Here is a 26,075-nt window from a genome sequence, read left to right as displayed (position 1 = left end):
CAGTATCTGTAACCCTGAATGACGTGCCTTACCTAACTTTTATCAGTATTTTTCTATTGAGTCCATTCATAGAAGCCTAAAGTCAAACAAAGTGAGTAACATGTGGTGACCTTGCTAGTTCCTCAATTACTCATTATTCAGGCAGGGGAAAACGCCTGGGGCAAACACAGATGCCCTCTATTTTCTAATATTTAAATAATAACAATACAATATAATAAAATAACACATGTCCAACAAGATAAAGGTACTGACAAAGTTGTGTATGTGTGTGTATTATAGGAAATTAAAATATCTGCCTGGTAATTTGCAGTACATACCGTCCATAAGACTTCAAAAGTCTAGACCGTCAATAGTATACCACAGTATTTGATGTACACATATGAACATTTCAGACAGTGACGCAGTAGACTTTCAGCTGTGCAAAGAACTGCTCTTATTGTTCTCCTCTGTTACAAAGAGGCATGGGAACACAGAGCTCAGGTTGCACACACTGCCCTCTCTCTCTCTCTCTCTCTCTCTCTTTCGCTCTCTTCCTCTCTTGTAAAGATCAAAGCAGTAACAAAAAAAGACCAAAGAAAATGAAAAACGTCACTGCCGTACTCACAGTTTCACCTCCGACTGCTGAGGAATCTTTGAAGCCAAATCTGTGCATTTGTCTCCTTCCAGTTCTTTCTCTTTAAGCTCGTCCCCATCAAAACTGGGCTCTGGGCTCACGTACACCCTTTTGGCAAAAACTTTCTCGCTGTGGGACAGTTTCACACTTCTGCGCTTATCCTGGTTGTCCTCCACACTTTGGTTCTCCAGAAGGGCGCTCTTCTCTGAGCCTGTGCCTGGGCTGGGCTCCTCTGGCTGGGCTGTGTTTGTTTGGGACTCCCTGGAGGCTGGTACTGTGGAGTCTCTCAGCTCTGGCACTCTGCCACCGGCTGCTGCCACGTAGGGGGTTGTAGTAGCTGGGACACCCTGGGTGTCAGTGTCCTCCACTGGGGTAACCATCACATGTATGGCCAGGACTGGAGGTGAGTCTGTTCTGGAGGCCTCCTCCTCCTTCTCCCTCTCGCTCCCTTTCTCCTCCTCGTCTCCCAGGTATGTTTCCACCCACACAGCTTTGTGAAGCTGCTCAGGTAAGGCCTGCACTGTCCCCTCCTCTCCCTTAGGTAAGGTGCTCTGAATGGGTATTGTTGAGGGGCTGCTGGTGGATTTGAGAACCCTCCTCCTAGTGTTATTGTTACTCCTCCCCATGTCTGAACTGTCCTCCCCTACCTCTGGCTGAGGAGGGTCTGAGGTGGATGGGGTGTGTGAGCCTAGAGTTACTCCCACCAGAGCTGAGTAGTTCCCTTTCCCTCCGATGGAAGTTTTTAGTGAGGTTCTTTTAGACTCTACCGAGCCTACGGGGGTGACGTCAGGTGAATTGTGTTCTTCGACAGATCGGGGGATATCAAACGACCTGAGGGTGGTTTGGCCCTCGTCCAACTGCCCTCCAGCGTTCAAGACGATTTCTTCCAAATGGACCTGTAGCCTCCTACTCACCTCACCCACCACTGCCTCAGTGAAGCCGGGCTCCGAATCCAACTCAGCCTTCGCAGCCGAGGAGAAGGTAGGAGCGGAAAGAGTGGGCGTCACATTCCCAGAATTCCCGTCCCCGTTGGCCTCTGCCATGCTCACCCTGCACACATGCACTTCTCGTATGCTGCCAGAGCCGCTGCTGCTACTGTCTGCGAACGGCAGATCCCCTCCGTCCACAAGCAGAGAAGCCAGGCTGGTGGTACTGGGGCTGGAGCTTACTCTCAGCACCGCGCCCGTCTCAAACTGGAATTCTGACCGAACCGGCCCCACTACACCCTCAGCCGGAGGAGTCTTCAGCTCGTCCGCCTCCAGAGGGTGGGGAGAACCAGGGGAACCAGGAGAGAATGAGGGGGTGGGTGAACTGTTGCTCAAGTGGGGGGTATCCTCTGAGCCTTCCGAGACCTGTCTGCTCTTGCTCTTCCTCCTCTTGGAGCTGAAGAAACTACCGATGCGGACTAACACTCCTTTCTCATCAGAACTCTGCGAGGGGAGAGAAGAGAAGAGAGGCAGGAAGGTAAATACTCAGCTGAGGAACAGACACATTGTTTTTTTTGGCGCAGCTATAAAAGCACCAGGGTTGGGCGTCATGTTTTCGTTTGTGATATGAAGTTCTGACAAGTTATGCACATTTAGCTATCTTACATTTCTTCTACACGCATTAAACCTGTAGTTTCCTACACCAAAGTTAGGTAAGAATTCTCGTGAAAACTACCAGTAGAGAGTAAATGATCAGGCTACGGCACCTGGGTAATGACGATGTGGCCATGTAACATTTCAGTGATGCCAAGCCCAATAATCCATTGCCACAGGTATTCTAACTCAGTGTGGGATAGGTGGAATGAGATGCAACAAGACAGACAAGGATTGGAGGGTACATTGAATATCGACATTAGTGAAATTGATATACTGTAGAATTTAAATAGCATATAGTAGTGAATTTGATATCCTACGCACTATTTTTTGTACTTCTCTTGCACCCTAAATGTATTTCTCCATTTACTATAGAGCATACAATATAAGCAGATACTGTATGAGTGTGACACAAAGATGAACGACAAAAAGACAAAATAACAACACTACCAGATATGAACCAGCACACAAAATAAGCCACGAAATTCAACAATAATTAAACCTGACCTAAAGAAATAAAACATAGGTAAACGTTGATCTTTGCCCACCACATATTTGCAAGCAGGAGTCAACACATCTCTGTCTGACCAAAGAGCAAATACAGCCAGGCAGGTCTGTGTGTTACACACACCAAAACACTACTCTTGTTCACTATAGAACAAGCTAGGACAGGATACAGAATGCCATAACAGATGATAATAGACACAAACATCTAAAATGAGACAGCTACATACCATTTCAACGTCACTTGCTGGAATTTAACCTGTAGATTTCCTTTACAGTCCAAACATACCAAGCATATCCATAGACCGAACGCATAGAGAAGCAGGTGCAATAAAGTTAATGTTTATCCTTCTGTATTGCCGCGCAATGGTAATAAAAAACAAAGCTTTCAGTCCCAACACAGTTCGAAACTTCAATCATCTACCTTAACTGCCAGAAAGTGAGACAGTTGTGATGTCTATAATGCGTCTGTATCTGTCTAGCTTTGAGTGGACCTGCATCAAACAAAGTACAGTGTCTCGCTTGAGGGCAGGATTTTAATTGTATCACAGCTAACAATGCAGTGAAAAGGTTATCGTGAAAGAGCTTTCGTACAGCAAACATCCACATGAATTAATGATCCACTGAAAACCTAATATCTTCCAAGAGCCACACCCTTCCTCATGAAACTAGAACAAATCGGTAGCACAACCTAATTATATTAATTTAATAAAGTGAATACAAGGGCGACTTTCAGTTGACCTGAGACAAAACAGGAAGTCAAACATGTGCTTGTATAATAGTATGTAAATAAAAACATTTGAATGTTTTGTCCAACTCACAGTGACACACACTGTTAAGCCTTTTCCTCTCTTCATTGGAATGTGTTAAATGATTGGCTATTGTTGTTCCATTGGGACCTGTGCATATCCTTCCTTTCGGTAGGCCTATCAGAAATGATTTTCCAAAGAGACCAGATTCTTTTTCCCAACAGGATTTTCACCTAATAAAAATCCTGTTTAAACAGAACCCATTGTTCCTTTGTTTCCAAATGGTCTCATACATTTCAGAGAACACATGACAGGTACGGGCGCATACATTGTGGTTACATGTTCAAATGTTTATGCATAGAATAGACAAGGCAACGCAATAAGAGAACATAGGTCCCCATTCAATTGACTACATTGGAAATAAGTGTTTTTAGTAATGCTTTCACATGCTATGCTCTGGGATCACATACATCTTATGCTGTATGTTTATTTTAAATCCCAAATAAAAGCAATCAATAAATCAATCAATCACATGAACCAGGTTTGCAGGATAAGGTTTTTCTTAAGTATAATAGTACATTATAGTAGGATTATTGTACTCAACAAAGCAATCTGTTTGTTTATAGTTTAAACCAAAATAAACTACAAATGCATAGTGAATTGGGTGGCATGTTATTTCTCATTTACCTTAGATTTCCTGGTTTTGTTTGAAGCCAAAGCCACTAATATCAGGTATCACATTGTGCCTTTCCCCAATAGCTGTTAAACTCTAGAGAATTGCCATCCATAAGGAGTAATACAATATCTCATTGTTACTGGCCTGCAGTGTCCACTATCTGTAGATATATACTTAGCTATTTATTATTAGTAGATAAGTATGACTAACAGTTCCTTTGATATGATCGGTACAGATGAATCAACCTCCAAACTCTCTGAAAAACCTCTAAACTCTCTGAAAAATCATGTGACAATTAATGCTGGGTCAATTGTTGCCCCATATAGGGCATTGGAACCTCCTCACATCACATCAAGGAGCTTCAAATGTGTTAGCCATGTTAAATGTAAGCAATATATGAACATACAATATGGTCCATAAAAAAGGTTTTAGAGGCAGAATACCAATGGAAGCCAGAAGGACAACTCCTATTGTAGCATTAAATCCTCAAAATATGATAAAACATGACAATATTAAATATTTGAAACCCTTCAACCTGGATTCAATTAAATTAAATCGAATCAAAATGCAACTCAATCTAATTTCAACTGATGTTTAAAGTCTTATCCGTTTGCACAATTAGATCTACTTAATCTAAGTTCTCATCACAAAATGACTGAAACCAATCATTCGGAGGAACCCTGTTGCTTAGTAGTCTAGAACTTTTAAACTTTTGCCTTGTTTACAGTATTCAGGCTATAACTCAACGCTATAAAATCATACATTTGGAGACTTTGTTGCCATAAATGTTTATAACCAGTTAAAAGTCAATATGTAACAGCAGTATACACTACGCTTTGTAGTCAGTAAGGGCCCTTGAAAGTGACTCTCTACTGCCCTCTCCTGCCTTTGTTTTAAATGTCCCACTGCATTTATTTTACATTACATTTACATTATACGTATATATGATCCTATGATGGAATCGGTGTCGGCAGAAAAAAGTGTATCAGACACTTTCTTATCTAGATCACCAAGGAAAGATGGTAGGCTCCCTATGAGGAGTCAGTGAGCCGTTTACTGCTTCTTGCCCTGCCAACGTCATGATAGTTGGATCAGGAATGTTGTGTCAACCAAGGTAAGTAGCTGCAAGATGTTAAATTAGATTAGATTAGATTAGATTAGATTAGATTAGATTCAACTTCATTTTCATTCAATTTCATTCAACTTCATTCAATGTCTTCATTCAATGAGTATAAGCACTGAGACAACTAAATGCAGTTAGACAGAAGGGGGTTTGGATTCTTCTCTAATATCTCCAAACTCAAGATCAGCTTCAAGGTAAAACAGATTTTGTCAATTAAGTTAATGAAATAAGTATTGATTAATATGCATACCTATCTACATAACATAACAAGGTATCGACAGTATGAACTCTATTTCAGTTTTCAATTAACAACCTTGTTAATTGCTGGTAAAGGAATTATGGAATCATATATCATTGTCATTTGTTTATTTTCTTTATGAAATATGCAGCTGTGGGAGACATGCAGCGTTCGGCCTGTAGAGGGAGCTACAGGACCGTGGCCAGCGAGGCTCAGTTGCACACCTGTTGCAAATGAAGCCTCGTTGACTAGATGGTTTAAGATGTGTGTGCCTCTGCGTTCGACAGACGGGACAGCGACTGAAAAGTTGCCGAGTTTTTGGAGGGCTGAAAAGCCAAAGTATAACTGACTTTATGAATAAACGGGACCTTTCCCTCACTACACCACTGCGTCTGCCTCTGTGTACAATGGACATCGTTACAGCAGCATTCCAAAAGGAGCAACCGTAAGGACGGCCAGCGCCCAGATACACCACAGGACCAGAGGAGTGTTCCATATGAGGTTGAACACTCCATATGTAAGTCCACTGATATCAATATCATGATTGTAAAATGAATAAAATATATCTGATAACCAACAATGTGATCAGACTCATTTCCACTGCCACAACATTAGCAGTGTGGGATTTTGTCATGATATTCACTTTTACAATGATATTCATTACAATATTCATGACACTAATCAATAATCATTGCAATAAATAGAGTAGTTGAAACATTCACATCTAAGTACAATGTTCTTGTCAACTCTGTCTCCTGTCTCTAGCTCTCCGCATTGTGCCAAAGGCTGTGGTATCTCCACGTAAAGAAGGACTTCCCACCACCTCTCAACCCAAGGACAGCAAGTCAACGCTCTGTCTTTATGAGGGTGTTTACAGCCATTAACAGGGGCCTTCCGAATCCCTTCAAGAGGAGAGATGTTTGGGATCTCAGTAGAGGACAGGTAGGATGTACATCTGACCACATCCCTTCCCAGAAACAACACAAAACAGAAAACCCACTAACGACTCCAATCAGTTGTCCTATGGTCTATATTTCATGTCCTATGGTCTGTGAGGGAGATTGAATACAATACCTGTTGTGCTACCTATATAGGATCAATGTCTGAGCAACGTAGCCTTCTGTGATTATAAAAACATCTTCAAATGAATTGAAACATAATCTTAACTAGCAATTTGATTGACAAATACAAATCAAGGTTACATTTAATGCAAGAGACACTGTATGTGGTTTAACACAACCAAAGAGTACTACAAAATGATGAGTGAGAGACCAAACATTACCTCAAGACCTCCTTTTAACAATGGTTGTAGAACTACTGTAACACAAATCCTAATTCAACATACTATCATAATGTACTTCTCACTTATACAGTAGGTTGCATGTCGTAAATGAGCACAGAGTGGATGCACATTTAGGATGGTAGGGTACAGAGGTTTTATTGACTAACCTTCCTCCTGGACATGAAGGGCGAGGTGGGGTCAGAGACCTGGGTCACGTTGACGTTAGTCATTGAGGTGGTCTCAGCATCCTCGTAAGGACATATTTCCAATCTAGTGCTGTACTCTGTCGACACGCTGATCTGGTCATAGCTCCTAGCAGAGAGAGAGAGAGAGGGGGGGGAGGGGGGAGGTGTTTAGGAGTTGGTAAAGCCTGAGAGAACAGAACAGTTCTCACTTGCTATCAAGAATGTACCTCCTTTTAACTCACTGGTAACATGCAACTTGGTCTCTTCCTCACCCTGGATTCCATCCATAAGTCTTTGGTTCCATTGTTCCATCCCAACCACCAATACACACTATTTAAACATCCGTCTTTTCTATCTATGTAACATGTTGAGGCTGTCAGACTGCGAGGTTCATAGGTTTATGCCTGTTCATGGTCATCACCTGCAACAACTCTCACACTGACAATAACTTCTGACAAACTCAATGTGGGTTTTTGAAATGACATTTTCTACGGTATACTTTCAGATGACCGAAATCTGTTGGATTTCACACTGCTCCATCCAGTTGTACCCTTCACACATTATATGCAACAAAACAAAACAACAAAAAAACACGAACATTTCCTGCTCCTTGTTTGGATTTGGTCCATTAAGGAAGTTGCCACCCTCCTTCTCTTTTTAACCAGAGAACAACAACAACACTTAAATGCAGACAGAAATGTGACACAGGTCAGACAACATTCACTCCCCACCACTGAATCATGAGTTACACCTGTGGGTATGCAGTTAGAATGCCAGCGGGCATTTTAGGGCACACGTGTGAAGCCTCCGGGGGTGTGGTTTTCGTCACTCCAACCAAAGGTATTTAGTGACTCTGTGTTGAAAGCATGCAATGAAAAGTAAAGTATTTAGGCATGGTCACACTCAATGTGGCATGACACTATTGTGAGCCACAGTACAGGACATGAAAAAGATGACTTAGAAATGTGCCACATAGAGAAACACTGTTAATTTGGCTACCGATAATAACAGAGTTGTCTTCCAAATTAAATTACATTTATACCTGAAAAAGTTTGACTGTTTTAACCACCTGAGTGATCTCAGGGAGAGTGAAAGTGGGTGGTTATGCTCATAATTCACCACAAGATGGCGCTACGTTAATTATGTTAATATAACTTTTATCCATGAATTGTCAATAGTTTTAGATGACAATATTTAAATGACTGGAAGTTAAATAGATTTGCCCCTACTTGTTGCCCTAGAAGCTTGGAAGATCTCTCTCAATTTTGCACTTTTTACTGTTTTATTTGACCACAAGAGGGCACATGATGACTTAATTTCATACATAGGACACTGTTGAATGGTGAAATACACAGTATAATGAGTCATCAAGCAACAGTCCAAAAGATGTATTGTTACCACTTGGTAAAATTAAGTTAACTTCCTCTGGCAATCAGGTCAGTAAACTTCCTCTGGCAATGCCAAGACTTTGAAGTCAGTAACTACTGTTAATGATTGACTATGACTGTGACCATTGGTAAATATTGTTAAAACCACTGAATACAGTGCTACAGTGTATCAGCACAATAGATCTAACTGTATGTACTAGGCCTGCCATGACTTGGGGATAAGCTGAGAGTTGGGAAGTCCCTAATTTCTGAGAAACAGTTCAAGAATAATTTTTATTGAGAATTTGTTTCCCACAGTTATTCTGCCCTTGCAAGACTAAAGCCTAAATGGGAGGTACTCTGATTATTTTGAGTGTATCAATCGAATGAGCAAGGGTATCTGGTCAAACTCTCTGTATCTGCACACCTGGCCTTACAGCAAAGAACTTATCTCGCATGCAGGATTTGGTCAAATATGTGCAATAAACTTGAACGATACAGTAACATGCTTTTGCATATTTCATAATATTAGTTACTTCATTATTAATCCATCACTGCACATCCTTCAAGAAGACACTTGTCGAAATGTCTGGTATTTTGTGCTAGCTCTGACATTTAAATGAATATATTAAGCATAATTGCTATCCAGCGTATTTCCCCTGTGGACATTGTTAGTCTGTAGTCTTTCTCTGTTACATCATAGACAAGACGTTCTGTTGCATATAGGAGCAACCCTGCCACACTATGGCAACTGCAGTTGTGAAAAAGCTCTGCAGGTACCATGTTTTCACTTCAGGTTTGATGCATTTACCTTTCTGATAAGGCATAAGAAAATATCCAGCAGGGTAACTTTAGCAGCAGAAGGAAAACTAAATATCTGATGTACCTCAATGATGACCCTCAATCTAAACTTGAACCTCCCCTCTGGTTTGTCTTTTTCTGGGAACTATCTCTACCCTACACAACCTTGAGCAATGTGATAGCATTCAATATTGAAATGTTTTACAATGTTTTAGACATTTGACATTTACTCTGAGCTGTCGAGCAAAACATTTGGTCAAATTTCCCCAATAGGTTTAAATGTGAGAATAGGCAACAATGACTGTACATTAGAACAAAAGAAGGATTTCCCTTTCTTCAAACATACTGAAAGCCCTCAGCAAACATCCTGAACACAACACAGTTAGTTCACAGAGGAGCTGAATGTCTTGAATGCAGCCCTGATAACAACTGTCAGCAGCTGTCCACCCAGAGTGGCTCCTTAGTAAAACAAAGACTCTGTTTGTTTTACTCCTCTGTCTCAAATCGATACACTCTCTTACAAAGGCCACACTTGTCACATCTCTCTGAATGCACGGCAGTGTAATATGCAAGTGGTCATAGGTCTTAAGAGTTTGGTGCCTCCACAGCCATTGAAAGTAAATAAAGGCCTAGAATATAGAAGGGGGGATTTAGTGATTCTGACTTTGGTGTATTTGAATACTATTTTTGCTTGAATTATGTCGTTAAGTTTTGATAACAGAACACAGTCTCTTTGTCTGTGAGTGTGAAGTCATATGCAGGTGTCCAGCATGAATTCAAGAAGAGTTTTACTCCTTCATGTTATCTTGTGGGACCCAGAGAGTTTGTGGTCCGTGGGGGGAAGATACGATGGGGGGGAGAAGAAGGAGGTCATTATTTGATCAAGGTCTCACATCTGCATGTAACTTCATACCCTGCAAGGAATTAATGTAAACAGCTCACTGTTGATTTGAAACCCAAACGCTTTTACAATGTACTAATATGATAGGCTGACTTTGATTCATCACAGAAGAAAAGACCAATCAGTACAACGCTAAATCTGATGTAGAACCAGGTATAACTGTGAATGCACAGGATAATTCTACTTTGAGAAATGGCTGATCCGGAACATTCTCCCTGGCACCGATCTTGCTGCTTTTGTGCCTATTTTGTCTGTCTTGTCAATAAAAATATCATCTTGTACTCTGAAGATCCACCATCTGATCCTTCATTATTGATCATTTTGAGTCCTTCAGTAACACCATTGAATTCAGTAGAGAAAACTAGAGGAGGGTCTTTCCACAGTCAACACTCGTTTTGAGATCCTGCAGTACCGTTCTTGTTCTAATTTACAGCAGACAAGGAGATGTTTAGAAGGGGAACTAACCACACTACACAACTACAGGTTCCCCAAACGATATACTGTATTCCAGAAACAAGTCTGCCTTGAAAGTCAAACCTTGCAAAGCTCCATGGCGGTTCATTACCTCTCGAGTGCCATGAGCGACATCCCTGTCACCTGAGGCTTTTTTTTACAACCTATATCCTCCACTCTCCCACTCCTCCTTCACCCCTCCCTAATCCCCTTCTTCACTCCCACCCCACCCATCAGCCTCACCCTCAACCCCCTCCAGCTACACCCCCCTACCCCCAGCACACACACACACACGCTAAGGTTACAACAGACTGTTGTTTTCTTCTTTCTTTCTGACTGTATTTGACTTACAACTGCCACACTCACACTGGTTTGGTTGCCTGCCAATGTGGCACACACACACACACACACACACACACACACACACACTGTATATCCAGTCACTACACCGACCCCTGAGTTGGCACTGAACCACACAACGACAGTGTCAGCTGCAAAATAATGAGGTGTCGCATCACTTATCATCATCCATGAACAAACATGGAACTAAAGTTAGCAAACAGAGAGAGCCGACAGGACCCCGTACAACTGAATAAACTCAGACAAGGGCTGGAGAGAAGACAAGGACTGACTCATTCACTATTATTAAGGTTATGAGTGTGTTATTATGACTCACGAGTGGCTGTTGATGAAAGATCGTTTGTTCGTGCCTGGCCAATCAAGGACTCTTGAACAAACTCCAAAGACACTCAACAACTGCCCTAGTTTAGACAGCTCACAATAGGTTCTGAATGATGGCGGTGTGATGAGTTGAATGTTTAATATGTGTGATATATGAAAATTAGCTCCTGGTATAAGTTGCATGTACAGTAGCCATAGGTTTAAGATCAGCTATTCTGCTTACCCAATACCAGACCTATGTCGAAAAGTATTTTAAGTACTTTCAAAAATGTTCTATTGGTTCTATTGTGCCAGGCAAACTCAATCAAGCACTCAGCTAAGTATTTGAAATGAATTTAAATACTATTTGAACCCAGATTCCATTCCAATCCTAATGTGTACCCATAAGAGATAGAAACTGTAGCACCGTGTGCAAACATGGCAGAAGGTGGAGCTTTTGTTTTTACATTTTACATTCACATTTACATTTGAGTAATTTAGCAGTAACTTATCCTGAGCGACTTACACTCACCTAAAGTAAGTAAAACAACTATACATCACAATCATCGCAAGTAAGACTTTCTATAAGAATAAGTGCTAAAAGAAGTCACAATGCTAGACAAAAGAAAAACAATCTATAAAAAACAAATTGGGCCAGTGTTTCCTGAATGTTGGATCACAGCCAGTTCCTCTTGGGTCATGGTTAAAGATGTGGTTATGTTTATTTGATGGCTCAAAAACTAATTGGAGAACCTTTTAGTATTTTACAAGTAGGCTTTTAGTGGGTTACGGCATGGAGCTAAATAATAATATTGTAACAACCCCTACATAAGGCCTGTGAGCATCTCCACCAGGTCAATTTATTCTCTTGTAGCTTGTGCAGTAGCTGGTGAGGCGGGTTGGGAAGCCAGAGGTCATGAGTTTGATCCTCGTTTGGGCCAAGCTACTCTACCCCGCCGTTTGCCACAATATATAAAACCATATAACTTTACATCTCTGTCACTGTCCATCGAGATAGTGGAGCAGAATAAATACTTCAGCCTGGTCATTGATAACAAGCTCTCCTGGGACCAGTGCACTGATGCCATTTTCAAAAAGGGACATCAGCGGATGTATTTCCTAAGGAAGATCAACTTTTTAAGTTTAAGTTGATGGCACCATTTTTTTTTTTTTTTTACAATACTGTCAAAGAGAGCATCCTGAGTTATTGCCAGACATGCTGGTACGGGAATGTGAAAGTGGCACAGAGCAACCGGATAGGGAAGTTTGTCAGGTCATGTGAGGAAATCATCAGGCAGCAACAACAACACAAACTCAAGCCTACTATGGCTATGCCTTTTTGTGTATATCAGTGTATGCTGTTGTCTTTTATCTGTGGTATTTTTGTGAACTGCTGCTTGCCACTCTGAGGACATTCAACTTTTCTGAATCTGAATCTGAATCACTTCTGTGTATGAGATCCAACTTGCCAATGACAACCAACAGTAGTGAGTAATAAAGCTGTCAATGTGATAACACATCATGGGACTGAATGTGATGTTACCACAACAACCCAGAAGACTGTGATGTGATTCCATATACTGACAATATTACACAACCAGCTTGTAATCCTGGTATGTTGACTTTGGAAGGGAAGGAAAGCACATCCATTCTTCTGGCACCGATATCCCTCCTGTTTATTGCTTCACATAAAGATATGTACCTGTATCCATGGGGTATCCATGGGGTATCCATGGGGTATCCATGGGGTATCCATGGGGTATCCATGGAGGCATGTAACGCAACATTTGAAATGATGTCATTTTGTCCAACATAACAAGGTACTCACTTTGCCTTTCTGGACTATTCCTTTTCCCACAGCTTTTGATCATGACTTTAGCATGAGTGGGCAAACGTTGCAATGTAGGGAAAATGGAACATTGGCAATGACTTCCTAATATCACTAGAGAAGCAAAGTGGGTGAAAGACAATTTCGCAAAATAGTTGTCCTTTGTCCCATATATCCACCCTTTCCCTGAAGTATGCAATTGTGCACTTTGCCAAAAGGATTAAGATTAGAATGGATTGGTAAATTTGTCCATGCCTAGACAAAGTCCTATACTTTGTAATCCATGTGGGGAATTGCACAAGTGAACACCTCAGGGGAATGGTAGAGAAATGTGACCCTAACCCTAACCCAAATGAAGAGGAATATGAAACACATTTCTTATTCAATCTGGCTCTTGGCATGTTGCAATAATGATGACTGACTTTTGTATTAACTGTACCCCTGGAACAAAGAGAGTTTTATTTCCCAGATAAAAATGACTTGCAGAAACAAGTCTGCCTTGAAAGTCAAACCTTGCAAAGGTGTAAGCTAGTTGTGATCCCTACAGTTTGCTGTATTGGATTACATGACTATTACGTTTAGAAGTGTGTGTGTGTGTGTGTGTGTGTGTGTGTGTGTGTGTGTGTGTGTGTGTGTGTGTGTGTGTGTGTGTGTGTGTGTGTGTGTGTGTGTGTGTGTGTGTGTGTGTGTGTGTGTGTGTGTGTGTATGTGTGTGTGTGTGTGTGTGTGTGTGTGTGTGTGTTCCAAAGCAAGGTCATGTTTACACTGTAGCCCTGTAGAGAGACCTCCTGTTTGTCCTCTCTCCTTGCTTTATTGACTGTAGTTGAAAGGCAGTTGCAACACAAAAAGACGTTAAGTCTGGTGTTCATGAGTCACTAGCTGATTCCTTATTAAATCCTATTCAGTCCCTTATGTCAACAGACACTCCAATACACGCACGCACGCACGCAAACACACACACACACACACACACACACACACACACTGTGCAAGTCAAATGATTAAGCTACTGTGCATAACCTGTCTAGGTTTGCAGAATGATAACAACCACCTCTACAGAATCAACAGTCTTTCACTGCTCCCAGCTGTCCCAGTCAAAACAAATTCACTGAAACGTGAAGGTGGTATAAGGTTTTTTCAGTTCAATTCAGTCTAACGATTCAAACACTCAAACTTGGGTTTGCCACTCATCAGTCAATCGGTCATCTGATTGACTGCTCCAGTTACAAGTTTGGTTTGAAACAAACGTAAAACCAAACAGTCCACATATTAATGCAATCACACTAGCAGGGACGCTGGATGAGCGGCATCTGTCTGTCACACACAAATAATGCCCTGACCCAGATTGGGTTCCAGCGCAAAGGCAACGTAAGGCCACTCCCCAAAGCTGGTCTAGACCTCTGTTCCCAGATCAGGTCATCGTCATAGACACAGGCATGCAAATAGAGTAAGATTCCACCTGAACAGATGACATTCATATCCCCAAACTGAACTCAGGTAAGCCTACAGCAAGTGCCTCATAATTGCGCACAAACAAAGCGAGCTGACTACTTTACTCACATTCACCTGATGATGCTCCAGAATGGAAACAATGCCAGTGGATGGGGTGAGGCACCTGAACTTTAGAGAGCCTCAGTTAAATACAAATACCAGTCACAGTCCTCTACACCTGACAAACCGGCCCATCTTAAAGACAGGCAAGCAAACTAAACACTCATCCACCTAAGTCCATGCACATGCATAGCTCAAACTGTGTCACTCTGTCTGTCTATGTGACTATCTATCAGTGGAGGCTGGTGGAGGTTGAAATCGGTGGATGGGCTCAATGTAATGCATGGAATGGAATATTGAATGGTATCAACAGGAATGGAATCAAACACACATGTTGATACCATTCCTCATTCCATTCCATGCATTACAATGAGCCCAACCTCCGATTTCAACTGCCACTGCTATTTATCTATATATATATCGATTCCATTAGTCCTCAGCTCCTTCTCACATTGTTACCGAAACTTCTCTATAAAAGTTGGTTTCAGAAAGAATAGGTCTTGCTGTGATGAAAAGAAAGTGGCTTTTTTTTACATGATCAGAAAAATATTGTACTGTATTGTAGAGCTGCCCGACTTGGAGATGGCCTTTCAAAAAGTGTCTTTACAATTTAATTAGCCCCTGGTTTATGCAGTCCTAATATACATGTGGAAAACAACCATTTGACTGAACTCCTGTCCTCCTCCTCCTCAACACCATCTCTTGTCTGTCTGTTTGTCTGTCTGTGTGTCTGTCCGTCTGTCTATTCAACCTAGTCAACCAAAACAGCAGGAAAAGCTTTCAGGCCTTATCCAATCTACCCCTCCGTTCATTTCAGGGTAAGTCAGTGATTGTCAGCTGGTGATGGAGTGATGCCTTAAGCCTCTATTTTAACTGGAAGTGTAGAGAGAGAGATCAGTCATCATAGAGAAACACAGTGCAAGTGAACAGAGGTCAACACTGTTGTCACTCAGGGTATGGGGTGGTGGTAGGAGTGATAGACACCTTCCTCTATGAGGCTTGGGCCAGTGGCTTTAAAGAGCGGTTTCGATTAGCTGATACATGTGTCTGTCCATGTGTTTTTACTTGGTATTTTTCAGTCAAATTAAATGGTGGTGTGATAGTATGATAGAATACACACAAAAAAAAAATATACAGACATTTTGTATCGAGTCACTGCTGCCAGCGTATTACTATGTATTGCGATACTACTGTATTATTGGGTTACTACTACTGTATTCTGTGTTTTCGAAAAGGAGAGCTCACATTTGTTTTGTCTTGGACTGTTATACACTCCCCTGTATCACTTTGAAACTAGTAACCATGGAAGATCATTGAATTCAGTAGAGAAAACTTGAGCAGGGTCTTTCAACAGTCGTTCTGAGATCCTACCATTCTTGTTCTAATTTACAGCCGACAATGAGATGTTTAGAATGTTTAGAATTCTAAGGGTTAACCCTAACCCTAACCCTAACCCTCACTACAATACACAACTACAGCTTCCTCAAACGATATACTGTATTCCAGAAACAAGTCTTTGACAGTTAAACCTTAACATTTTAAGGCATTTAACTTTGACTGCCCTGAGCGACCTGCCTCTCATCTGATGAACTCATGGAGACGGGTTGGTTTTTCACCCCACATCCTCCACTCTCCCACTCCTCCCTCACCCCTCCGTCTCTCCCACCCCACCCATCAGCCTCACCCTCAACACACCCCCTCCTACGCCCACCTCTCTCTCTATCTCTCTCTCTCTCTCTCTATCTACCTGCAGGGCAATGTCTGAGAAAGGCAGCACTACTGTCTACATAGTATCAACGATTTATCTGCCGATCCTAAGGAGAGCGCTATTTGTGCTCATGCTTCGCTGGCTAAGTGCATTCCTTTGGAATGACTGTGTTGGTCTATAGAGAACAGGGAACAGGTAGAGGGATGCATTGTGACACGTCAACAGATTTTTCTGGTAGAAAAGCTGTTGAGGCCTAAGGAATGGGAATATAAGTGCATAATTCAATAATAAATTTCATTGGAGCCATATAAATAATACAGATTGTTATTGCTATGGTGATCAACACACTGTACAGTAACTCTATGATTGAAACCACCTCGTTTGGACCTGTACCGGTATCCACCAAGCATCTCAGAGTAGGAGTGCTGATCTGAAGAGTTGCCTTTTAGATCATAATGAATAAGATACCGACCTGATCCTGGATCAGCACTCCTACTCTGAGATGCATTGTGGATACAGGCCCTGGTCTTAACATTCGTCCTGTAATCGGATTGTAGCTGATCAAATGTTGATCTGATCAAACCTTAAAATGCGTTCCATGAGTTTGTATTGTGATCGGATTTTGTTGGGAGAATATACATGCGATCATTTGCAGGCACGTGCCCCATTCAAATACACTGAGGCCGTTGCAAGGCAATTACGATATGTCCACACCTGTCCACATAATATTGTTCAGAACGCGTATTGTGTGTGTGCATGCAGTCCACATCTGGCTACTCTTATTGAATCTCGCCGGATGTGGTCACAGATCACATTTGAAGAAAAGTGCTTAACGGGGGTCGTCATCATGAACTTTGTCACACTCCACTCTATTATATGTGTGTGTGTGTGTGTGTGTGTGTGTGTGTGTGTGTGGCTGTGTGTGTCTGTGTTCATGTACAGTATCTGAACAAACAGGTGTGAACAAGTGTGTGTCGGTGTGCTGCGTCTCTCAGCAGTATCAGTCAACCAGGTGGCTTTACTTTCCTTCTATGATGCACACAAACTCTTGCACTGCTGCTAGCTGGGATAAAAAAAACTGATAGACAATAAGATACTTCTGTTTGACTGTACTGTATATCTGTCTATCTATCTATCTGGCTTTCATTACTGATAGTGTTTATTGTTCTTTGTTCTGAGATCTGACTCAGCTGAGTGTGTCATACATGCAGTCTGTACCTGCAATGCAACATTCTCAGAAAACCAATATCCTGTACCATCAACGCGAATCATCATATGATTCATGTCATTAGGAAATATGTGTCATCTAGAAGTCTGATTGATGGTGTGAAAAGTTGTTATCTACAATGATCTAACGACAGATTTGGTGTTACCTAGGTTTTGTGAAGCAAATATCAACAACTTGTTCCATGAACATTTCCATTGAAGGTAGAGTGTCACAACTATTAACTAATAACTATCATTATTAGTTATTAAGTTATAGTTGACCCAAATTACTAAAATTTTACTCACGTCTTATTTGGAGGTCTAGAGAAATTGCCACAGTCCCTCTCAGGGAACAAAAGTGAACAAGTTGAAACAGTAGTAAATTACAGCACTAATGTCACAAAGAGGACCATTCCTACAGTACAGGAACGCACTGTTAACACCTATCAACAACTTGGATTATCGTTAAAAAGGACAAACATTTCAATGTAAAACAAGTCTACAGTAAACATGAAGTCCCTCACGAATGATGTAAGGCCCCTCCTTGTGTAAATTGCTAGTTTAAGAACCAGTCTCTCCTAAAAACCAATAGTAGTGATACTTATTTAAGGAGGAAGTCCATGCTTACAGGATACAATGTGTCATTATCTTAACCATATGACATGAGTGTCAATCAGGAGCCCAGCTATGAGCTGCGGTATTGGGACATTTTTTCCCCATAACCCCCTACAGTTTGGAGGGAAACCACAGGTGTGGCATTAGAACTGACTCCTTGTTTATCATGTTACCTGCCAGCTCCACACCCTCACCTCAGGCAGCTACGACTCCGGTTCATAGAACCCTGTCTGTGCAGTTTAGGAGCTGAGGTAGTAAGTTAGAGCATGAGCTCATTTTAATATGGAGACTTGTCTATGAGCTACTCTGTGTCTAGATCTTGATCTCCAATCTTCCAGGCATGTGAGTGAAACATGCATGTTAGGAGTTCCGAAGAGCAAAGGTCGAAATTGAAATGTTTCCCTTCAAAAAATGATTTGTTTACTCCTGCAGAAACCTATAACTGAAAGCACTGTGCAAAGATTAGCACATGCACATAACACACACACACACACCCACCCACACCCACAAATGCATAAACATTCATACTTTTCATTTTCAATTAATACTTTCAATGCTATGCTATCACAGCATTTGAGCATGCTGTGCTAGTTTCCATGCTTGTATAGTATACCCAAGTTCTCAAGTAGCCTATAACATTGGTCAAATTCTAACCTAAGCCTTGGAAAAATAAAATAAAGGGAAATACAAAAGTAAGTCATTACTACATTCTGTCACATTGCACAGACAGAAAGCAAACACAAAAAGCCATTTGCTTAGCTGAATGCAGTCTACAGATGATCAACGCAGGCATCCCTGCTATGATAAGCATATAGGCTATTTCTCAAAGCCCCCAGGCAGCGACTGTTTGGTCACCCCTGTGCAAACTGATTCAGCGGGTCATCTAGAAGAGGTGCACTACATAAATGTTATGTTATGTAACACTATGTAAAATAAGTAAGCACAAAGTCAAAAGACCCATGGAGAGTCAAGCAGAGAAAAAAAAAAGTTAACTTGAAAATGTCAAGTTCAGAAGTAAGGCAGGGTTGTTTCCCACCCCCCAAAAAATAGTAATAGCGTCTCAGAACATGCATGAGAGAATGATGTTGAAAACAAGATGGCTGAAACAGGAATTTGAGGTAAATTTATTCCAAGCCTCCGAGCCTCTGCATGAGAGCCTCATTGCAAAGCACAAATATGTGACACGTTTCTTCCCAACCACAGCCACAACTACAGGCACGGTGAAGAGACAAGCTAACACACTTGGCTCCCAGTCTGGCAACTGTGCCGTGTGAATGTGTCAATCCAAATGTCCTTTTCGCAATGCTCCTTTTTTCGAACACTGAATGAAATGGATATATCGGGTATCATGCTGTATAAGCGATATATAGATTATATACAGTATGTAGTATGTAACAGATCTGGTATTTTGCTATCTGGGTATATCTTATACAGCATGGCTTTGTGTAGAATTTCAGCTGAAGCATTAAAGATCCCACATCCGTTTATCCTCATTTGTTTTCTAGAATGAGTGATGATACATGTCTAATTCACAGATAATGACTGGCATAACGTTTCTGTTACATCTCAATAAAGGTACTAGGCAACATCAGGAAGATAGAGATAAGAAAAGATAGAAAATGTGGATAGAAAAAAAAAAGAAGAAATATCATAGTATGGTATTGACCATGAGACAAACGTTTCTCAGATGTGGATGTTTATACCACTTCATACATTTTGTTCAAATAAGCTCCAGTCTTTTCTCGTCAAAGTTATAAATGCAATGTAAGGAAGGTGCTCTAGAGCGTTGAGAGTGTTTTCAGTGGCTGATACACAATTACTACCAAAAGACAGTCACAAGTGTGATGCCACAATGGTATTGGAATGACAAAGTAGGCCACAACAGTGTTACCTTCTGACTCAAGAGGAGACTAATTCAAATTGACTCAATCCACCAGATGTGTTGTGTGGTTTTGTACAGTCGAGTGTGTGGTTGGGTTATTGTACATATGTGTGTTGTTTGTGTTTAAGTGTGTGTGTGATTATGTTATTGTATCTCTGTTTGTGTTATCATGTGTTTGTGTAGTTGTGTAGTTGTATTAAAGTTGTTGTGCATGTGTGTGTGTGTGTGTGTGTGTGTGCATATGTGTGTGTGTGTGTGTGTGTGTGTGTGTGTGTGTCTGTGTGTGTCTGTGTTCATGTACAGTATCTGAACAAACAGGTGTGAACAAGTGTGTGTCGGTGTGCTGCGTCTCTCAGCAGTATCAGTCAACCAGGTGGCTTTACTTTCCTTCTATGATGCACACAAACTCTTACACTGCTGCTAGCTGAGATAAAAGAAACTGATAGACAATAGGATACTTCTGTGTGTGTGTGTGTGTGCATGTATAACTGCATAATTATGTTATTGTGCTCAGCCAAACAGATTAATCATATTCATATGACGTCTTGCCCAGTGACCATCACACATCTGATCTGATTGGACTGGATGGGGTTAATGTGGCAACACGTTTTTGATTCCAGTATTCAAATAATATGTAAGACGTAATGGTTGGCCTCCTCATACAGGCATGTGATCTCCACACGACATCACACTTAAGTCAATCATCAACCCTGAATGCTAACTCATCAAGGGTGTAGAACAATATCATCTGAATGCATATTTGAGTGCCATATGTGTGGGCGTTTGTTAAAAATAATGTTTACAGTGCAAGCAGGTTAGGTTTGTGGCTGACTGTCAGGTAGCATCATATTTGGTTGCATAATTGAGACCTACGATGGTCAAAGACAGTCGATTCTGTTAATGGAGGGAAATAAACATGAATAGATATATGGTGGAATGTTTATGGTTATTTGATACGAGTCAAACTCCATTATAAGAGCATAAGTAGCCACGGTAGTGAGTCTCCATAGCAGCTCAGAGATAAGGACTGCGTACTGTAGGTGTGCGACTGACTGCTAATTTAAAACATTTGTAACAAACCCCAAGAAAATGAAGCTTTAATACAATATTGATTCATGCTTCACCTTATTTACCCTGCAAACAACCTCATCTGTTCTCCTCCTACTCTGCCTTCAAGTTTGAGTGTACAAAAACAGAGCAAGACAAAACTAGCCGAGAAGAAACTTGACACCTCACTAGTTAACCTGTTCAACACGCCACAGGGAAAACAGTCACTGCTCCATTTGAAAACACTGTAAATGTATCACAACACGTTCACAGGATTAATTGTTACCACACAGCCTCAGTGTGGTGAAACAAATGATCATAATTGGGAGATTATCTTACTTAATATTAAGTTTGTGTCTAGTGCTCTGCTACAGTATCACCTACAGTGGTACTCCAATATATGTGTAAGTGCATGTGTCATGACAGTAAATGTCAGTTTATAACAGCAAATGTGAATGGGCTGTGATTAATTAATTGCACCCTAAAACCCACTGAATCAAGCCCATCTTGAAAGCAAGCATGAATTGCTTACCAACATAACAGCATACACACACACACACACACACACACACACACACACACACACACACACACACACACATGCACACACTTCTAAACATAATAGTCATGTAATCCAATACAGCAAACTGTGATAACTGCACATTTCCACCATAATATGTTCTTAATCTCTATGATTTAATGTTGCTCAATCATGTAAAATCCCCGAGTTAATAATGCAGTGCAGGTGATAGACGGTTGTATAGGCCACAATGATTGTTTTTGATGGTTTCCTCTCCCTGAATTCGTGTTATATGTATCTTCCACACATGGCTTAAGGATGGCCAAGCAGGTGTTGCCAGTTAAAAGTGACAGGTAAAGAGAAAGACCCACAGGGACAAGCTGAATTAAATATTGGAGAACTACTAGGACTGTATGCTACTACTAGGATATACTGTACATGTTAATTAGTGACAAACCTATCATTGCATGTTGATAAGCTGTCGAGCTCATCTGTCTGGTTGAAGAACACGTCGTTGCTCGGTGTGTCCTTAGATTTTTTCTTCTTCAGCCGAAAAGATAAAAACCGTTTCACTTTCTTCTCTTTCGGACTCGTCGCCGGTAGAATATTACTGGGCAGCGTCGCATGCCCTGGGCTGACAGGTCCGGGGCTATGCGGTAAAGTCGCAGACCTCGCGCTTGGGCTTGCGGGTACCCCATCTTCAAAAGTTTCATATTTTAAGTCCTTGTTCTCTTTCTCCTGTGACTTTGTTTTATGGAAAAAATTCTTTATTTTAAAGCTTCCAGATTTACTCATGGTTGCTCAAAACTGTATTTAAAAGGTGTTAAAACAAATAGAGCACCTAATAGTTGATCCACGAGGACGACTTGAAGAGCGGGTAAAATCCCTTGCACAAGTGCTCAAGTGCAACCCAGTACTGATGCGCTGCCCAGTATGCAGATGAGGTGCGCTACCTGTCTAGCGGTATTCCGAAATCTTTTAACTCTCTCAGCACAGCGCCTAAGGGAGTTTTAGCACTCTCAATTTAGAATGAGATAGGATAGGTATACAGGTAAACGGTGTGTTATAACCTTGTGGTGATTCATTTTTCTGAATAAATCATGTATTGCCCAAGTGTATCAACAAGGGCTATTCACGTCCATACAGGTTGCTCAATTGTATATCATATTATCAATTTATCAAACATCTTGGTATCTCCTATGAAATATGGCCCGTATGTTTGCGTTTGATTGAAAATGCTACCAAACTTGAGTGTTGTTTTTTGGCTTGAATGTCTGAACAGAAACAAATGTATTTGCCTTGTGTCTCATATTCAAAAATATGTTGTTGTTATTAAGTGACCAAATAAAAATTGTGGATTAGGCTATTCATGTAACATATTCATGTCTCAACCGCTGCAAATGGCGTGTTAGTTCTACCTGTTGGCTATTACCAGGAAGGACAGGAGGGCAGCTTTCTTATCCAATACACGTGACCCTAATTGCATTCATGAGATGAATCTGTGTTCCGTCAACTACAATAGTGGAACTCCGCCCACCTACCCGGGTGTATGTAAATTAAGATTTCTTCTAAATAAAAAGCGCCCAATTTAAACTTGTTTAAGCATTTAGAAATAGTAAATATAGATAAAGGAAGGTAACTTATCTCTGGAAGTAAACATGTACTCCTCTACATGTATTATTAGTGTTTTTAAGGGGTTGTAATTATCTAATATCCTAATTAGCCTAATGAAAGACTGTTGGATTACAAAGGGCACATATAATTGACTGTACACAAATATCTTTCCAAGGCTAATACTTACCGACATTTACTACCAATCTACTCAGCAACACTTCTAGAATATGGATAAAAAAATGCTTTACAGGGGCGCTCAGTGGCGTAGCACACTAAGGCACATACCATATCATCGCAAGGTCCCTGGTTCGATTCCAGCCATCGACATATCCTACATGTCATCCCTCCTCTCTCTCACCCATCCTTCCTGTCAATCTCTACTGTCTCTATCCCAGTGAAGTAGAAATGCCCTAAAATATATAAAACATTTTTTTTTTTTAAATCACAAATTAAGGATTGTGGCTTTAAAGGGGCTGTCTGGGATTGGTGTATCCATTTTTTCCACTTTTAAATGTACCAAGACAGCACACATGGATCGACACCACTGCCACCCCCGACACCACTGCCACAACCAACGACCCTCCCCCACCACCTCCCGCTCCAGTGTCTTCATCAGTACGGCTCAGATGAAGAGGGAGTTGGGGAAACTTTTGGGGAAACCTTGATGGTGTGAGCCCGAGGGTGCTCAAAGTCTGCTCAGACCAGCTGTGTGGCGTACTCCAGTACCTCTTTAACCTGAGCCTCAGTCTGGAAAAGGTCCCATCAATGTGGAAAACATCTTGCCTGGCACCGGTACCAAAGAAAAGGAACACCAGTGTTTTGAATGACTATAGACCAGTAGCCTTGACATCCCACATCATGAAGACCATGGAAAGACTGGTGCTAGCACACATGAGGCCCCTGGTGAAGACATCCTTGGACCCCCTGCAGTTTGCCTACCAGGCAGACATTGGTGTGGATGATGCCATCATCTACCTGCTACACAGAGCTTACTCCCATTTAGATAAGGCTGGCAGCACTGTGAGGGTCATGTTCTTTGACTTCTCCAGTGCATTGAACACCATACAGCCCGTACTACTTGCGGATAAGCTGCTGAGGATGCAGGCGGACTCCCCCATTGTTTCCTGGATTACAAACTACCTGACCAACAGGCCACAGTTTGTACGGCTGCAGGGGTGTCGGACTGGGTGGTGAGCAGCACTGGCGCCCTCCAGGAGACAGTTCTGGCTCCCTTCCTCATCACCCTCTATACCTCGGATTTCAGGCACAACACAGATACTTGCCATCTGCAGAAGTTCTTGGACGATTCTGCTATTGTGGAATGTGTCAGTGGAGGCTGGTGAACAGTTTTGTTGAGTGGTGTGAGCAGAACCACCTGCTATTCAATATCAGCAAGACAACAGAGATGGTGGTGGACTTTAGGAGGACTAGGGTCCCCCTGTCTCCTGTTTCCATCCAGGGAGAGGATATGGAGGTGGCCCAGAGCTACAAGTACCCGGGGGTGCACCTGGACAATAAACTGGACTGGACTGGTAACACAGATGTCGTGTACAAGAGGGGCCAGAGCCGGCTTTATCTCCTGAGGAGGCTCAAGTCCTTTGGCGTGTGCAGGACTCTGCTGAACGTGTTCTACCAGTTAGTGGTGTCCAGCCCAGTGCTGTATGCGGTGGAATGCTGGGGGAGCAGCATCAAGGAAGGAGACACCATGAGGCTGAACAAGCTTATTAGGAAAGCTGGTTCTGTCCTCTGTGTCACCCTGGACACTGTGGAGGGGTGGCCAATAGGAGGATGAGGACCAAACTCCTGGCCATCATGGACAATCCCTCCCATCCCCTACATGACACTGTGGCAGAGCAGAGAAGTTCCTTTAGCAACAGACTACTATAACCACGTTGCACTAAGGAGGGCTATAGGAGATCTTTTCCGCCTGCCCCAGTAAGACTGTACAACTCCTCCTCCGGCAGCTCAATCGGGGTGATCAGAGTCAGGCTGGGGGATGTTAAATCATACTGGACTGTTCTTCCTGTATATAATGTTTCAGATGTCTATTTTATTCTATTATTCTATTGTCACTTTATTTTGTTGTTGTTTGTGATGTGAGCTGCTGTAACGCCTTAATTTCCCCTTGGGGATCAATAAAGTACCTATCTATCTATCTATCTATCTATCTATCTATCTATCTATCTATCTATCTCTAAAATTCACAAAAAGCGTTGTCCTGCTGTCAATATGACACATTTTGCTGATGCTGTACGATGGGCGATGTTTGATTCCCAGCCTACCTAGTTTCAATGTATACATGCTGGCTGTGTTTGGTATAGCCATTGATTCTTGAAAAATGTAATTTATAAATGCCTAGTGAGCTTAGTTCAACTGTCTTACCTCCATCAGAACCCAAACTTGTTTGACTCCATTGTTTGTATACAATGTAACTGTATACAAACACTTTAATACTTCAAAACATGGTTAAAACATAATTCGTTGATGTTCATGGATGGTCAGTCCCCCCAGCCATATCTCCGTCTAAAAATTTGAGAGTGGTTATTTCTCCAGCCCAATCCCTCAGTCCAAAAACATAGCGGGGTGATGGCTTTGGTGTTGTTTGAATCCAAGATTGCCCCTTTAAATTGCCCCTTTTAATTCAAGGTGATAACACTGGCAGCTCTACAGCATGTATGTACATAACTATGCCTAACCCTAAGTTAATAGAATGAATGAAGAATGGATGTATTATTTGAACTCTCAAACTGCCATCAGCAAGGGTGATTTGAATAAATAAAGCAGGGAATACCCCACTGATGATGGCTGTTTTTTTCTTCATTTCAGGGGGCGTGTACATTGCATACATCATTGTGTATCTTTGAACACATGTAGGAAGTAGATGCAGAAGAGAAAAGATCAAACGGTTAGAAGATCAGATAAAAGCAGTACACTGTGCAATGGTAAATATAAACCCACAGTAGCTTGGGAGT

At 41.6% G+C, this 26,075-nt stretch overlaps 1 protein-coding gene across 5 annotated transcripts in view; it reads right to left on the bottom strand.

The window, feature by feature from the left end:
- crybg1a (crystallin beta-gamma domain containing 1a) overlaps window positions 1–22,361 on the bottom strand; it is a 42,542-nt gene extending 20,181 nt beyond the window's left edge. For all 5 annotated transcript variants that reach the window (XM_083682762.1, XM_083682765.1, XM_083682763.1 and 2 more), the window contains exons 1-3: window positions 21,947–22,361; window positions 6,933–7,077; window positions 605–2,043 (exon numbers count right to left, since the gene is read on the bottom strand). In XM_083682762.1, the coding sequence (XP_083538888.1) occupies window positions 605–2,043; window positions 6,933–7,077; window positions 21,947–22,284 (1,922 nt within the window). In that variant the 5' untranslated portion in view covers window positions 22,285–22,361. The remainder of the gene's footprint in view (window positions 1–604; window positions 2,044–6,932; window positions 7,078–21,946) is intronic.
- Window positions 22,362–26,075: the final 3,714 nt, after the last annotated feature.

The sequence above is a fragment of the Argentina silus genome (genome assembly GCF_951799395.1).
Source record: "Argentina silus genome assembly, chromosome: 13".
NCBI classification, from domain to species: Eukaryota; Metazoa; Chordata; class Actinopteri; order Argentiniformes; family Argentinidae; genus Argentina; species Argentina silus.
The sequence above is the reverse complement of the archived record's forward strand: the minus strand, read 5'-3'. Positions and strand labels throughout refer to the sequence as shown.